We start from the raw sequence: 14192 nt of genomic DNA, 5'->3' as shown, positions 1-14192 counted from the left end.
CCAGGCCCATCTGCAGCAGCCCTGGAGCTGCAGAGGAAAACTCCCCCCTTGTGCAGGATCCCTGCTCCAGCAGAAGCACAGCTGGTACTGCAGGAGGGCTGAGCCCCCATGGGATGGGGCTGTGCCACCTCCCTGACACACAGGGGGTCAGGGCATGGTCTGACTCTGGCAGTGGTTTGGGGATTTTTTTGTACTATTGCATTTGTAGTTTTAATTTTCCTAGTAAAGAACTGTTATTCCTGCTCCCATATCTTTGCCGGAGAGCCCCTTAATTTCAAAATTATGACAATTCAAAGGAAAGGGGTTTACATTTTCCATTTCAGGGGAGGCTCCTGCCTTCCTCAGCAGAGGGCTGTCTTTGCTAACCCAGACACCAGGCCATGACCCTCTGCAGGTGACCAACACCTTTATCAGAGCCAGAGCCCCGAGGCGACACCACCAACATCTCCTGCTGCAGGATCTGCTCCAGGCCTTCCCCAGCCTGCAGCTGGAATGGGGAAAGAGGCAGGGAGCCCTGACTGCTCTCTCTATCATCCTGCTCTACAGCTGACAGGGGCTTTGGGAAGAATGATGGAGCTGGGAAGTTTAAAGTGGTGTTTCAGGCTTAGTAAATTAAAAACTCTTGACACAGAAACTCCTCCAGAACACAGGTGAGAAATCTTGGGATGTCCTTGTAATTCATCTGGAGTTTAAAGCAGTGTTTCAGTCTTAGTAAATTAAAAACTCTCGATGCACAAACTCCTCCAGAACACAGGTGAGAAATCTTGGGATGCCTTTGTAACTTCACTGGACTCAACAATTCCACCAAGCCCAAATGCAGCAGAATTGGTGCTGCTTAGAGAGTTCCATCCCAGGTAGAGAGCCAAGAAAACCAGCATTCTAAAACTAGTCACAATGTTGAGAACCATTCCAACAAACCCCAAAGCTCCCAATGCCAGCAGCACACACACACTGCCAGGACAGCTGTCAACACCATTCATTAGAAGGATTCAGATCATAAGGATGGCTTCCCAAAAATTAAAAAGGAATAAAGTCCTGCAGGAGACTGAAACCCTCAGAGCACTTGCTGAGAACTTCTGTCCCGGCCTTGCATCTGCCCTGGTAGCACAACCATCTCTTGCAAGTTTTGAGGCAGTGTTTAGTATTTACTAACAGGACACTCCACAGCATGGGCTGTTGGAATTTCAGGCTTTCTGTGCTGACAGACTCTGACCCCCAGGAGAACACTGCATTGACCTGAGGCTGTGGAGAAAACTTCCAAAATGGAGTGACAGAACTGGGATCGTGGGTGTGGAGTTTGAATAGAAGTGTGTAATATCACATGGTGGAAAACTTAGAGTTTAAGGTTTTAGAATATAGTAATATATATAAAGCAAGATGGAGGTTTTAGGGCAGAGGTTGGTCCTTCTTCTTCACCTTCTTCTCCATGGGTTTGGGTGGTTTTGTGTAATTGGATAAAAAAGTCCACACTGTGTGCCATGGGTGGTTGGTTATTGGGTTAAAAGTAAAAATAATTTAGGTGTCATTTCTTAATTGGACAGTTTATCCTTAAAAGGCCTTGTAGAGAGTGTGATAGGGCTCCATTTTTAGTTTGTTAGAGAGAAGTGCTGCAGAACTCAGGGTTTGTGAGACTGTAACATGGATAAGAACTAACAAACATCTGAGCCCAACAAGAAATCCCATCTCACACATTTAATCCTGACCTGGCAAAAAGAACCCTGACAATGGGCTGCACTGCCCGCATGCTTGGAGGGATGGGGATGGCCTGGGTTTGGCTGGGCAGCCTCTCCCCATGGCGGGGGTGAAAAAACCCTACCCTGACAGTGCTCTGCTGCGATCTCTGGACATTTTGAGTGCTCCACTCCCATAGAAGAGCCTCAAAATATGGCTCTGCACCGTGGCTCCTAGGGAATTAATTCCCTTCCCCTCCTGCTTGGGTCCTCCAGGCACCAAAGAGCCTTCAGACTGTGGAAATCACACACCTACAGCAGTGTAAAACATGGACACCACAGTGGCCCCATCCCTGGAAACTCAGCTTGTCCCTGTGCTCCCACAAGACTCAACAAGCTCCAGGAATTCCTTACCCGTCTCTCAGCTCCAGACTCCTCGTCCTCATCCCCCTTGGGTTCATCCAGGAACTGGATCACACTGACTCTGTTCAAGTTGCTGTCTGTCCAGCTCTCATCCACGCTGTTCTGCAGCAGGTTCTCTGGGGAGGAAGAGAACACAGTGGGAGCTCCTTTTGGGAAGAGCAGGGTTGTAGATGTGGATGGAGGCCAGTTCTTATCTGGTTAGGATTCTGCTGTATCTGCCCATGGCATCAGAGGCCTTGAGGACAAAGGCTGTGGCCTCACCATCCTGTCACCTTCTGTACATCTCCCACCAGACCTACAGCAGGCTCCAGAAGAGTCTGATGCTTCAGCTCTAGCACTCCTTACCCACGGAGTGCAGGAAAAGTCAGAATTCAGACAGGAATAGCTGTAGCCATGATATTTTCTGAAAAATCCTTTCCTTAGGATTTTTTCTCCTGAGAAGCTGAGAGGCCTCAGGAACAAAATGTAAACAATGGTTATCTGCTGCTGTGGAATGCAACAGGTGGATCTGTGATTGGTCTCATGTGGCTATTTCTAATTAATGGCCAATCACAGTCAGCTGGCTCAGACTCTGTCCGAGCCACAAGCCTTTGCTATCATTCCTTTTCTATTCTTAGCTAGCCTTATGATTAAATCCTTTCTTCTATTCTTTTAGTATAGTTTTAATACAATATATATCATAAAATAATAAATCAGCCTTCTGAAACATGGAGTCAACATTCTCATCTCTTCCCTCATCCTAAGACCCCTGTGAACACCATCACAAATAGCACGCTGACAGGACAATGAAAATTAACTGCTTGGTCAGTAGATCCAAGCAGAGCACTCAAAGATGAGGCTGCAGGGCCTTGTCACCTGTCAGAAAGCAATTCCTCAGTTTTAACAGTCACTGCCTGGAAAGGTGCCCCAGATCCATCCATACAAGAGCCTGGATGTGCCACAAGAATCGCAGCAAGGACAGCCCAGCCCAGCAGAGAAGGTTCAAGCCCCCTCCAGAGCACAAGGCTCTGCAGCCAGTGCTTGTGCTGCAGATTCTTACCCAGGCTGGGAGAGGGCTGCTGGGGGAGCAGGTAGCAAGTGAGAACCTTTTCTCCTGTCTTCTCATCATCCTCGGTCTGGAACTTCAGCATGGGCTGGGACTGGTTTTCTGCCAGCCACAGGGCTTTCAGATTAAGATTTGTCAAAGCAAAGGGCAAATTCTGCAGCCTGCAAAAGAGAAGAGCAACTGCTTGTTAAACTTACCTGGTCAGGAAGGAGATCAGCTCAGCTCCAGAGTGCCCCCCCGAGCAGAGAGGGACAGAGCCACGCTGCTGTGCATCCCCAGTCCTGTTCCCAGCTGGTTCTGTCCCTGCTGTGGAACTGGGCTGCAGTACCCCATCCTCGCCAGCCTTTAGCAGAGGACAACTCCCTCCAACAGTGTGGAGGGGTTTACAAACAGAAAAGCAATGCTCTCACAGACCAGTGTACAGAATGCTCCCCACAGAACCTCTGGTCAGTGTCCAGCTGCTCCCAAAACCACCAACCCCAAAAACAGAACCACAGGAGCTCTCAGAACAGCTCCAGGCAGCCACACACCACGGATGAGGCTTTGGCACCTGAGCACTGATGACACAAACCCCAAAAATCTGCAGGGAGGGAGGAAGGGGAAAGGAAAGGGAAAGGATCTCCCCTGGTTTCTGTTTCACACAGGATACAATGCCCTCACACTGTGTTTAGGTGACTCAGAGCAGGGATTCACAGCTCCAGCCCTCAGCAACCAGCCTGGGCTTCTCCACCCTGTGGATCCCAGGATCCCCACAGTTCTGGCACCTCCCTCTCAGCAGCTGTCTGAGTCCTAGATAGCAAGAGGTTTAAACTTTCTATACTAACAAACTCTAACTCCCAAGAGAACACTACATTTGACCTGAGGCCCTAGAAAATACAACCAAAATTAACTGATAACACTAAGATTACAAGTGTATAGTTGATTAAAAGTAGATAATGTCACAAAGTAGAAAATTCAGAATTTTAGAATTTAGTAATTTAGTTTTATTTACTACTTTTATTTTATAATCTTTATGTTCTATTTAACTTTATGTACAAATACAAAAATTATTTAATAACTAAATATTAAAAATAAAAATGTATATAATAGTTTTATTATACTTTTTAAAAATTAGTTTTAGAATATTGTAATTTATATAAAGCTAAAATAGAAATTTTAAAACAGCAACTAGTCCTTCTTCTTCACCTTCTTCTTCCTGAGTTTAAGTAATATTTTACAATTAAACAAAAAACCCACATTACAAACTTTAAGTAATTAGTTATTAAATGAAAAGTAAAAATAATTGAAACACAATTTCTTAATTAGATAATTTAACCTTAAAAGACCTTATATAGAAAAATAATTAACCATTTTGTAACTTGTTCGTAAAATACTACAGAACTCACAACTTATGTTATAAATAAAAATAACAAACATCTAAACCTAAACATAAAATATGATCTCTAACACTTCAATCTCAACTTCAACAAAAAATTAAAAAACCCGATGTCCTAGATTGCAAGGCAATGTGTATTGTATTTGCCATCTATTAGAAGTGTGGCAGTTATCTTCTGTTAATTGGTCAGTTTTCCTTATCTCTTCCACAAACCAATCCTCCCTCCAGGACACACCTGCTGTTAACGGGCCATTGAATGTCCCTGCATGACTGATAAAAATTACATCAACCCATTGTGAGGTGCTCTGCCCAGAGGGAGGAGCCAAGCATTCCTAACTGGATATAACCTGAGATTTTGGGACACCAGAACAGCCTTTCCACTGGATTCCCAGAAGAACAGCTGCCTCTTCCACTGACTCTTCAGAGGAAAACTCCACCCTTCTCCAGGATCCCTGCTCCAACAGAAACACACCTGTCTGTCACTGTGATATTTTAGGAAAAATCCCTTTGCTAGGATTTTTTTTTCTTAAGAAGCTGAGAAGCTTCAGCTTTTCCATGTTTTGTTATTTTGGAAGGTGATTTGGAAAATTGTTTACTTAGCATGTGAATTATTTTTCATTAATGGCTAATTACAGCTAGCTGTGTTGGACTCTGAGTCTGTCACGAGTTCTTATTATTCATTCTTTGTTAGTTTTTTAATTTTTCCCCTTTCTTTAGTATAGTCTTAGTACGTAATTTTCTTTTAATATAATATAATATCATAAAATAATAAATCAGCCTTCTGAGAACTTAGAGTCAATTCTCATTTCTCACCTCATCCTGGGGACACTCACAACAACACCGCAACAACTAATAACCACAGCTGCCACTCCAGGAGGGCTGCAGCCACAATTCCAATGGGATTTCTTCAGGATCCCTGCTCCAATAGAACCACAACTGACACTCCAGGAGGGCTGCAGCCACATCTCCAATTGCACTGCTACCAACACCCTGACCAAAAGGGTATCAGGTCACATTCTAACTCTGTCAAGTGTTGTTTTGATATACTGCATTGTTTATTTTACCTTTTAATTCTCTTCCCCAGTAAAGAACTGTTATTCCTGCTCCCATATCTTTACCTGATAGCCCCCCTTAATTTCAAGTTTATAACAGTTTGGAGGGAGGGGGTTTACAGTTTCCAGGGAAGTTTACAGTTTCCAGGGGGTTCACATTCTCCATTTCAGGGGAGGCTTCTGCCTTCCTTAGCAGACACCCATCTGTCCAAACCCAGACCCCCCAAAGCCGTGCTGCTGCTCACCTGTTGCCAGCCACATCCAGCACATGGAGCTTAGTGATGCTGGCCACAGTTTCCACTTCAGGGGCAGCTCCTGCCTTCCTTAGCAGACACCTGACTTTCCAAACCCAGACATCCCAAAGCCAACCAGCACCCCTGCAGCCGTGCTGCTCACCTGTTGCCAGCCACATCCAGCACATGGAGCTCCGTGGTGCTGGCCACAGTTTCCATTTCAGGGGAGGCTCCTGCCTTCCTTAGCAGACACCCATATTTCCAAACTCAGACCCCCCAAAGCCGTGCTGCTCACCTGTTGCCAGCCACATCCGAGCACGTGGATCTCGGTGGTGTTGGCCACAGTTTCCATTTCAGGGGAAATGGAAAGGTTGGCCACAGTTTCCATTTCAGGGGCAGCTCCTGCCTTCCTTAGCAGACACTTGTCTCTCCAAACCCAGACCCCCCAAAGCCACCCAGCAGCCTCCTAGCCAGGCTGCTCACCTGTTGCCAGCCACGTCGAGCACGTGCAGCTCGGTGGTGTTGGCCAGCTCGGGGGGCAGCAGTGCCAGGCGGTTGTCGCGCAGGGACAGCACGTTGAGGTTGGCACAGCCTCCGATCTCTGCTGGCAGTGCTGTCAGACGGTTCCGGTCCACGTTCAGGTTGGTCAGCTTGGCCAGCTTGCCCAGGGACTTGGGCAAGGCCTGCGAAGGAGCCCAGTCAGTGGTTGCAAACAAACAAACATCACAACTTTTGTGGAAGTTGTAAAGCTGGTATGTAGGAGTGTGCTTTCTGTTGATGAAGCGACAAAATTGTCCTTTGTCCCCTTAAAAGGAAAGAACTCCAGAAGTTTCTCTCCTGGATTAAGTGAAAAGACACCTCATAGGACCCAGGGGAAGTCCCTGGACCCAAAGTCCCACTAGAAAAGGACATGAACAAAGAAACTAATTGCTTTTGTGAGGTGTTTTTACCAGGAGCAAGAACCTCTGGCACCTGGCTCAGTTCTTCTGCTTGTATTTTTGCCTTTTATTAAACCTTTTTGTTTCCAACACCGCAACAGAAGCCATCCTGCTGACTATTGTGCCTCCAAGGGTAGCTGAGCTATCCTGGGTGCGTTATGGGCTTCCTGGAGCTCATCAGACCTAGCTCGAGGAAGATACTATAACTATAGTATCAATAGGATACTTTCTATAGGATAACTATAACACTGGTATGTTTATTACAGCTCTACACACATGTGGGAATCCTTCTCCTAACACAACATGGGCACCTTTGGGAACTCCAGATTTTTTTTTTAAATCTCTCTCTCAAATACATATGCATGCAATTTCACAATAGGTTCATACATATTCATTCTACTGATTTCGAGTGACATTTGCTGCTAATTCTTTATCAGAAAGAACTCCTGGGTCATGCTGCCTTGGTCTGTCTCCCCCTCTCCTCCTCCTTTATCTCTTGTCTTTTGGCTGAAGCAGTTTCTCTGAGCAGAGGTTTTCTGTGAGAACAGGCAGTCAGACTAAACAGCAAGCTACAGACTCAAAGATGTACATTTCATCTAAATCAAAACAGATTTCTACTCTGGAAAATTTCTACTCTGTCTCACAAGAGGAAAGGGTAAACACACACAGGTAAAGGAACAGAGCCCTCAGCCTGGGGAACAAGCTGCCTTCCATCCCAAGAGACACATTTGGAAAAACGTTCTTGGGACATCTTTGGGACAGGTTTTCCCTCAGGCTCATAGACTGATCCATGCCAACTCTTCCCCTCAACACAGCACACTCCAAGCACCACTGGTCAAGACTTCCCTTCTGTTTATCTGCCCGTTCCCAATCCTCGTGTTTTACCAATCAAATTACAGGCAGTTTGGAGCAGGGCCATTTTCAATCACACCATCCCAAGTCCCCCACCAATGCAGCCTGGGATGGTCTTTGGGATGGGCAATCCCAGCATCCCTGCTATCCCAGAGAATGATTACGGGCAAGAAAGTCAGTGAGAGAAGGCAGCTTCCAAACACGTGTGAATTTGGTGAAACTGTGTCGAAGCAGCTGGAGCACACTCAGGAATTCAGCCTGGAGGGCAGAGGAAGGGAAGGGATCCCTGCACCTGCCTGCAGAGAACAGCATGGGAGAGGCTTATCACTCTCTACAGCTCCTGAAAGGTGGCTGTGCTCAGGTGGGGTTGGGCTCTTTCTCCAGGAACTGACAGAACCAGAGCACACAGTCTCAAGCTGAGACCAAGGGAAATACAGGTTGGATATTAAGAAAAAGCTTTTCATGGAAAGGGTGATAAAGTTCTGGAATGGCTGCCTCAGGAGCTGGGGGAATCACCATCCTTGGATGTGTTTAACAAAACCTGGATGTGGCACTGGGTGCCAGGGTTTAATTGAAGTGTTGGGGCTGGGTTGGATTTAATGATCTTGAAGGTCTCTCCAACCTGGTGATTCTGTAATTCTGTGAATTCTGTGAGGCAGGTGTCTGCTGTGCACTCACCGTCAGCATGTTCTCAGTCAGGATGAGCTCAGACAGGTTTTCACAGTCCCCAATGGACTCTGTCATGTCAGTCAGCCTGTTCTGGTCCACCTTGAGGATGGAGAGCTGCTTCAGCTGACCTGGCCAGGGCGACAAGTTAGGTGTGAGCTGTGCCAGAGAGAAGGGTGCTGATCTACACTCACCTGTGATCCCATCCAGGATCACACAACCCAACCACGCAGGCTCTGCTTTTCCTCCCAGCAGGCCTGGTCACAGATGAAGCACTTGCACTGTCCTGCAGAGCTCACCTGTCCCACCCACTGCTCCTGCCCTCTATGGCTGTGTCCATGAATCCCAGATTCCCTGGCACAGCCAAGTTCCTGTTTCTGGCCAAGGAAGCTCTGCAGCACCCCCAGCTGGCAGCACTCACCGATCCCATCGGGAATGCATTCCAGCAGGTTCTGCGACAGCAGCAGGTCCGTCAGTGCCACCAGCCCGCTGACCTCGTTGGGCAGCTGCTCCAGCTTGTTCTCAGACACGTCCAGGCACACCAGACGGCGCAGGTTGCCCAGCTCCTGCAGAGAGAGGAGAGCCCGTGGTTCAGGGAGGAGCAGGGCAGGGCTGGGCGTATGCTCAGGGAGGGGCAGGGAAGTTTAGGGAAGGGAAGGGAAGGAAGGGACAGTTTAGGGAAGTTAAGGGAAGGGGAAGGAAGTTTAGGGAAGCTGGAAGGGAAACTGGAAGGGAAGCTGGAAGTTTAGGGAAGGGAAGTTTAGGGTGTGCTGAGCAGACACTCACTGGTGGCAATGCCGAGAGCTGGTTCCGGTCCAGCCACAGCTCGCGCAGGTTCGGGAGCGCGCCCAGAGTGTCCGGCTGCAGAGACAGGACAGTGAGGACATCAGCCAGGACATCAGCCCCCTCCAGGGACAGGGAGAGGCTGCCCGAGGATGTGCAAACACACCACTCTGCAAAACCAGGCACTGCTCTGCCTCTCACCCTGGGAGCACACTGGGAATGTCTGGGATGGCTGCAGGAGCTCCAGGGGCAAACACTGACAGCATCACAGGATTGTGTCAGCAGGCAAGGAGAACTGAGCCTGCAGCACAGCTCTGATGGAGAGCAGCTCAGGGAGCTGGGGCACAAGGGGGCTCAGGGGAGATGTTGCTTCCTGCAGCCCCCTGGCAGGAGGATGGAGCCAGGTGGGGGTCAGGCTCTGCTCCCAGGGAACAAGGGACAGGACAAATGGTGTCAAATTGTGCCAGGGGAGGTTTAGGTTGGATATTGGGAAAATTCTTCCTGGAAAGAGCTGTCCAGCCCTTGCACAGGCTGCCCTGGGCAGAGGTGGAGTCCTCACCTCTGGGGTGACTTAACAGCTGTGTGGATGTGGCACTTGGGGACATGGGTTAGTGGTGGCCTTGGCAATGCTGGGAGAGTGGCTGAACTCGGTGGTCTCAGATGGTTTTTCCATGATTTTAAACGATTCTGTGATTCCAGGGGGTTGGAAATTCTGGCCTTACAGAAGGAATGCATCTTCCTCCTCTCAGACATGAAAATGAACATTTGGGTACCACTGGCCAGCTCAAGATGACCCAGTGGCACCATCAGCTGTGACAGACACATGTTCACATCCCACAGCCCCCCAAGCAATCAGGGTTTGGAATCTGCTCCACTGGAGCACGGCTCAGTGTCACACACCTGTTCTCACAGGTGAGCTCAGCCTGTGCACAGCTAAGCTGCACGAGCCCCTTTGCCTCCCAGCTTTGAAGGGTTTCTACCAAAACCCACTCCAGAACAAAAGAGGAAGATCCAGTAATAGCTTAATCCACAGCTGCAAATTACAGAATATCACAGGGTGGCCCCAGATAACCTCGACTCTGAGACTGTGCCCTTGCTCTCCACATGCTGAGCCCTCCATGGAGAGAGCCCCCACACTGGGCTAATCCTCACTGCCATGGACAACATGGAATGGCCCAGCACTGTGTGGGGCAGAAATCACATCAGAAAGCAGAAAGGCAGGAAGCTGGATGAGAAGAAAAACAGCTGGGGGCAGTGCAGGACAGAGAAGGGAAGCACCAGAGTCCTGCTGGAAAGGAAAGATCCTTGGCAGCCAGACAGGAAGAATCTCCATCCCAGAGCCTGGAAAGGACAGGGCAGGCAGTGTGTGAGGCCAGCAGGACACGAGACACAGGGGCTGACACATGGAGAGAAAATTCACCTGGGAATGGTGACTGGGCCATGCTGGGCAGATCAGAACCTCCCCAAATAACCTGAGGGCCTGTCTCTTTGCATTTCAAGTGGAAACCCCTGCCAACCACCCGAGCCCCTCCCCAGCAGCCCTCACCTACCAGCACTTCCAGGTCATTGCCACCGAGATCCAACTGCTCTAACTTGACAAGGAAGGAGAGGGAGCTGCAAGGCACAGGGCACAGAGAGATAAAACAAGAAATAAAGAGCAGAAGGTTAGCATCTGGGACACACATTGCACAGATCACACGATCTCCAGAAACTCCTGCAGCAGGTGGGGCAATCCTGGCCTTTCTCACGGTCCCTCTGAACCCAGCACTTTGTGGAGCTGCTCCCTTCCCCAGGCCAGACCGTTCATCCCAGGGAATGGGTTCAGAGGCTCCAGCAGCCCCACTGGTACCAGTTTGCCTTCTGCCCCTCCCAGCACAACACTCCCTTTGATTAAAAGCACAGCAGGTGAGCAGCCACACCTTCCCATGGCTGCTGCTGCACAGCAAGGACAGGGACCTGGGCACGGACTGACAGGCAACAGGAGGGGCTCAGCAGAGGACAGGACATGTGTGGGGGGCAAGGGGAGCACACAGCTGCAGGGACAGGGAGGAATGACAAATTCCACAGCCTTCCCCAAACAGGATGCCCATGCTTCTGAAGAGGAAGGGAAGACAACAGTGGCCTGATGTCTCGGGTGAGGGGAGCGTGTACAGACAGAAGCTCACGATGAAGGCACTGCACAGGACCTGTCCTCATCCACACCAGCAGCCCTGAGCACCACACACCACACCTGGGGATGGGCAAGCCCTGCAGTCCCACAAACCCAGGGCTGGGTTCTCATGACATGGTCCAGGTGCTCATTTGTCCCCACACCTGAGTCTGACCCACCCACTCCAGCTCCACCTCCCCACAGGGCTGCTGCCCCCTCACTGTGTGCCAGCTGCCAGCCCTGCCCACTCCCCCAGCAGGGAACAGCTTCATTCTCCACTTCAGGAACTGTTCCAATAGAGAAATCCCCATATTTCTCTGGAAACAGGTCCACCTCTCAAGGCCACCCAAATCAGGGCTGTTGGGGGTGCAATAAAAGGGAGCTGTCTTGCCTGTAAAAACATCTGGGTTACTCAGGAAAATGAATTTCCTGCTGCATGCAGTGGTGGATTTTGAGATAAGCTCCAGCAAAGGTTTATCAACAGTTTCACCCAGAGGATCCTGCTGCACAGCACTCTTTCACCATGAATGTACACCAGCTCTAACTCCTCTGTAGGTGATGCAGCCCTGACTGTCCCTCTGCACCTTCACAGCTTGAATTCCCAAAACAGGAACAAGTGACCTGGGGAATCCACACTGATGACATCTGGCAAAAGGTCTCAGTGTAGACCACCCTCCACTGCTCCATAAGAATCCAGGAGAGCTGCCCTTCCCAAGTCTGGCTGCACCCCAGCTGCATGGGTGAAATGAGGGGAGATCACCAGCTGCACAAGCTGAACCATTCCAGAACTCAGGCAACATCACAGGGCTGACCAATTACATGTAATTTTGGCAAACAAAGGTCACTGCAAGCTGGACCCTTCAAGAAGCTCTACAACAACAAACTACCAAAAGGACCCTGATGCATTATGCTGCCCCAAACTCTCAGCATTGAAGCCCACCTATCAATCCACTGGGCTCAGGAACCCTGGAAACAAAGCACCAGCCATTTCTTGTTTAAGTCATTCTCCTCTTTGGCAAGCCCGCCTGATCTCATTTAGAGCTGTTCTTAGGCACAATGTGCAGCCAGAGTCAGCCCCAGGGCCTCAGGCAGAGCCCCACAGCATCACTGAAATGGGTCTGGCCATGGACTGCCATCCTGTGCTCAACTGATACCTCTGATCAGAACTACCTTGGCCTTCAAGGTCCACGTTCTGCTTCTGGAAATCACCCCAAAACAGAATCTGGGGAATTGGGAAGTGTCCTGGTTTGAAAAATGACAGGGAAAGATGAAAAGAAGCTGAATTTGCATTACAGAGCGAGTATCAAGTCTAGATTAACCTTCTAGTGAAAACACGAAAACCTCACAGCACACTACCAGCATCCGGCTGGATGGCACCCAGAACTACCAAAGGGCAACTGGGAGCACTGGGCAAGAGAGATCTCCCCAAAAACCCAAGGGCTGTGGCCACAGACTGAATTCTCAAGACTCCAGAGACTTGGTGGTTCTGAGATGGCCAAAAGCTATTGGGACTAACTTCCCTGCTGTGGTGTTGATGGGTTTTTAGGACGAGGTGAGAGATGAGAATTTGACTCCAAGTTCTCAGAAGGTTGATTTATTATTTTATGATATTCTATTATATTAAAAGAAATTATATACTAAAACTATACTAAATAAAGAGAAAGGATACAGACAGAAGGCTAGCCAAGAATGAATAATAAAAACTCGTGACTCCGCAGAGAGTCTGACACAGCTGGCTGTGATTGGTTATTAAGAAAACACAATTCAAATGGAGCCCATGAAAGAATCACCTACCACATTCTAAAGCAGCAAAACACAAGGAGAAGCAATCAGATGATTATTATTTACATTTTTCTCTGAGGCTTCTCAACTTCCCAGAAGAAATCCTGGCAAAGGGATTTTTCAGAAAATATCACAGTGACATTCTGCAGTTTGGAAGCCCAGCCTTGGATGAAGCTGCTGCACCTCTCTGCTGACATGGTGTAAACCAGCTGCGGTACCTGCCTGTGTGAGCACTCAGGACAGGAACAGACAGAACAGCAGCCCACACCAGACCCCAACTCCTCTTCTTGCCAGTTCTCAGCCCAGAAGAAGTGTCCAAGGCCAGGCTGGACGAGGCTTGGAGCACCCTGCACCTTGGAAGCTGTCCCTGCCCAAGGCAATAATGGGCTGGAACATGATGAGCCTTAAGGTCCCTTCCAACCCAAACCATCCTGGGGTTCCATGAAAAGGAACTCTAACCCAGATTGTCCTCTGGGGTGACACTCCACACGGGACCATCTCAGCTGCCCACTCCTGTCACCTTTCTGTGACAGGGTCACACTGCTGGGCACAAGGGATGTGCTGACTGGCATCAGACAAGGCCATTTGTGATTCTGATCTGTGCTCCCATGGGCTGTAACCACAGGGGGAAGTGCCAGCAGACAAACTGAGCTCCTGCCAGGAACTGTAATCTGAGGACAGGTGACAACAGCTGCACACATCACACCTTCCCTGAGGAGTTCAGGTGGCCCCAAAACAACTGCTGCTCAAAAAGGAGTCAGCAGAATCCTGTCAGTGGCATCCAAGGAAAGCTGGGGGAGTCATCAGTGGGATGCATAAGCAGGCAGGAAATGAGCTGACAGAGCTGCTGCAGGGCAGAAAACTCAGCAAACTCTGATGGGCCTCAGAGCAAAGACTGAAGTAGCAACTGGGCAGTTTATCACATCCATCCACCTGAGACCATCACCTCCACCATGAACCATGTTCCCTGCCAGGAACGCATCCCTATCCCTGACTCCAGCACATGGAACAACACTTACCTCTTCTCCCTTGATGGCTTAGCTTTGTCTGCTGCAGGGGAGGCAGTATCCCATCCAGAACAACCAGGAGGGATATCCAACAGAACAGAAATCAGGAGCAAAATGGAGCCTTCAGCTGTGCTCCTTAAATCCTGAACCTCACTGTGCACAGAGCTCCTCCTACACCCCCATCCACAGTTTCCTCTTTCTTTCCAAAATAATCCAT

General features: G+C 49.2%; 1 protein-coding gene across 1 annotated transcript in view; it reads right to left on the bottom strand.

Moving 5' to 3' along the window:
- Positions 1-14192, bottom strand: part of SCRIB (scribble planar cell polarity protein) — a 106604-nt gene that overhangs the window by 78963 nt on the left and 13449 nt on the right. Inside the window, 7 exon segments of the mRNA XM_031065202.1 lie at positions 2085-2209; positions 3133-3299; positions 6282-6481; positions 8267-8385; positions 8676-8820; positions 9041-9115; positions 10588-10651. Of these exon segments, the coding sequence (XP_030921062.1) occupies positions 2085-2209; positions 3133-3299; positions 6282-6481; positions 8267-8385; positions 8676-8820; positions 9041-9115; positions 10588-10651 (895 nt within the window).

Source organism: Geospiza fortis, unplaced genomic scaffold (assembly GCF_000277835.1).
Source record: "Geospiza fortis unplaced genomic scaffold, GeoFor_1.0 scaffold466, whole genome shotgun sequence".
Taxonomy (NCBI): Eukaryota; Metazoa; Chordata; class Aves; order Passeriformes; family Thraupidae; genus Geospiza; species Geospiza fortis.
This window is presented reverse-complemented; position numbering and strand designations above follow the sequence as displayed.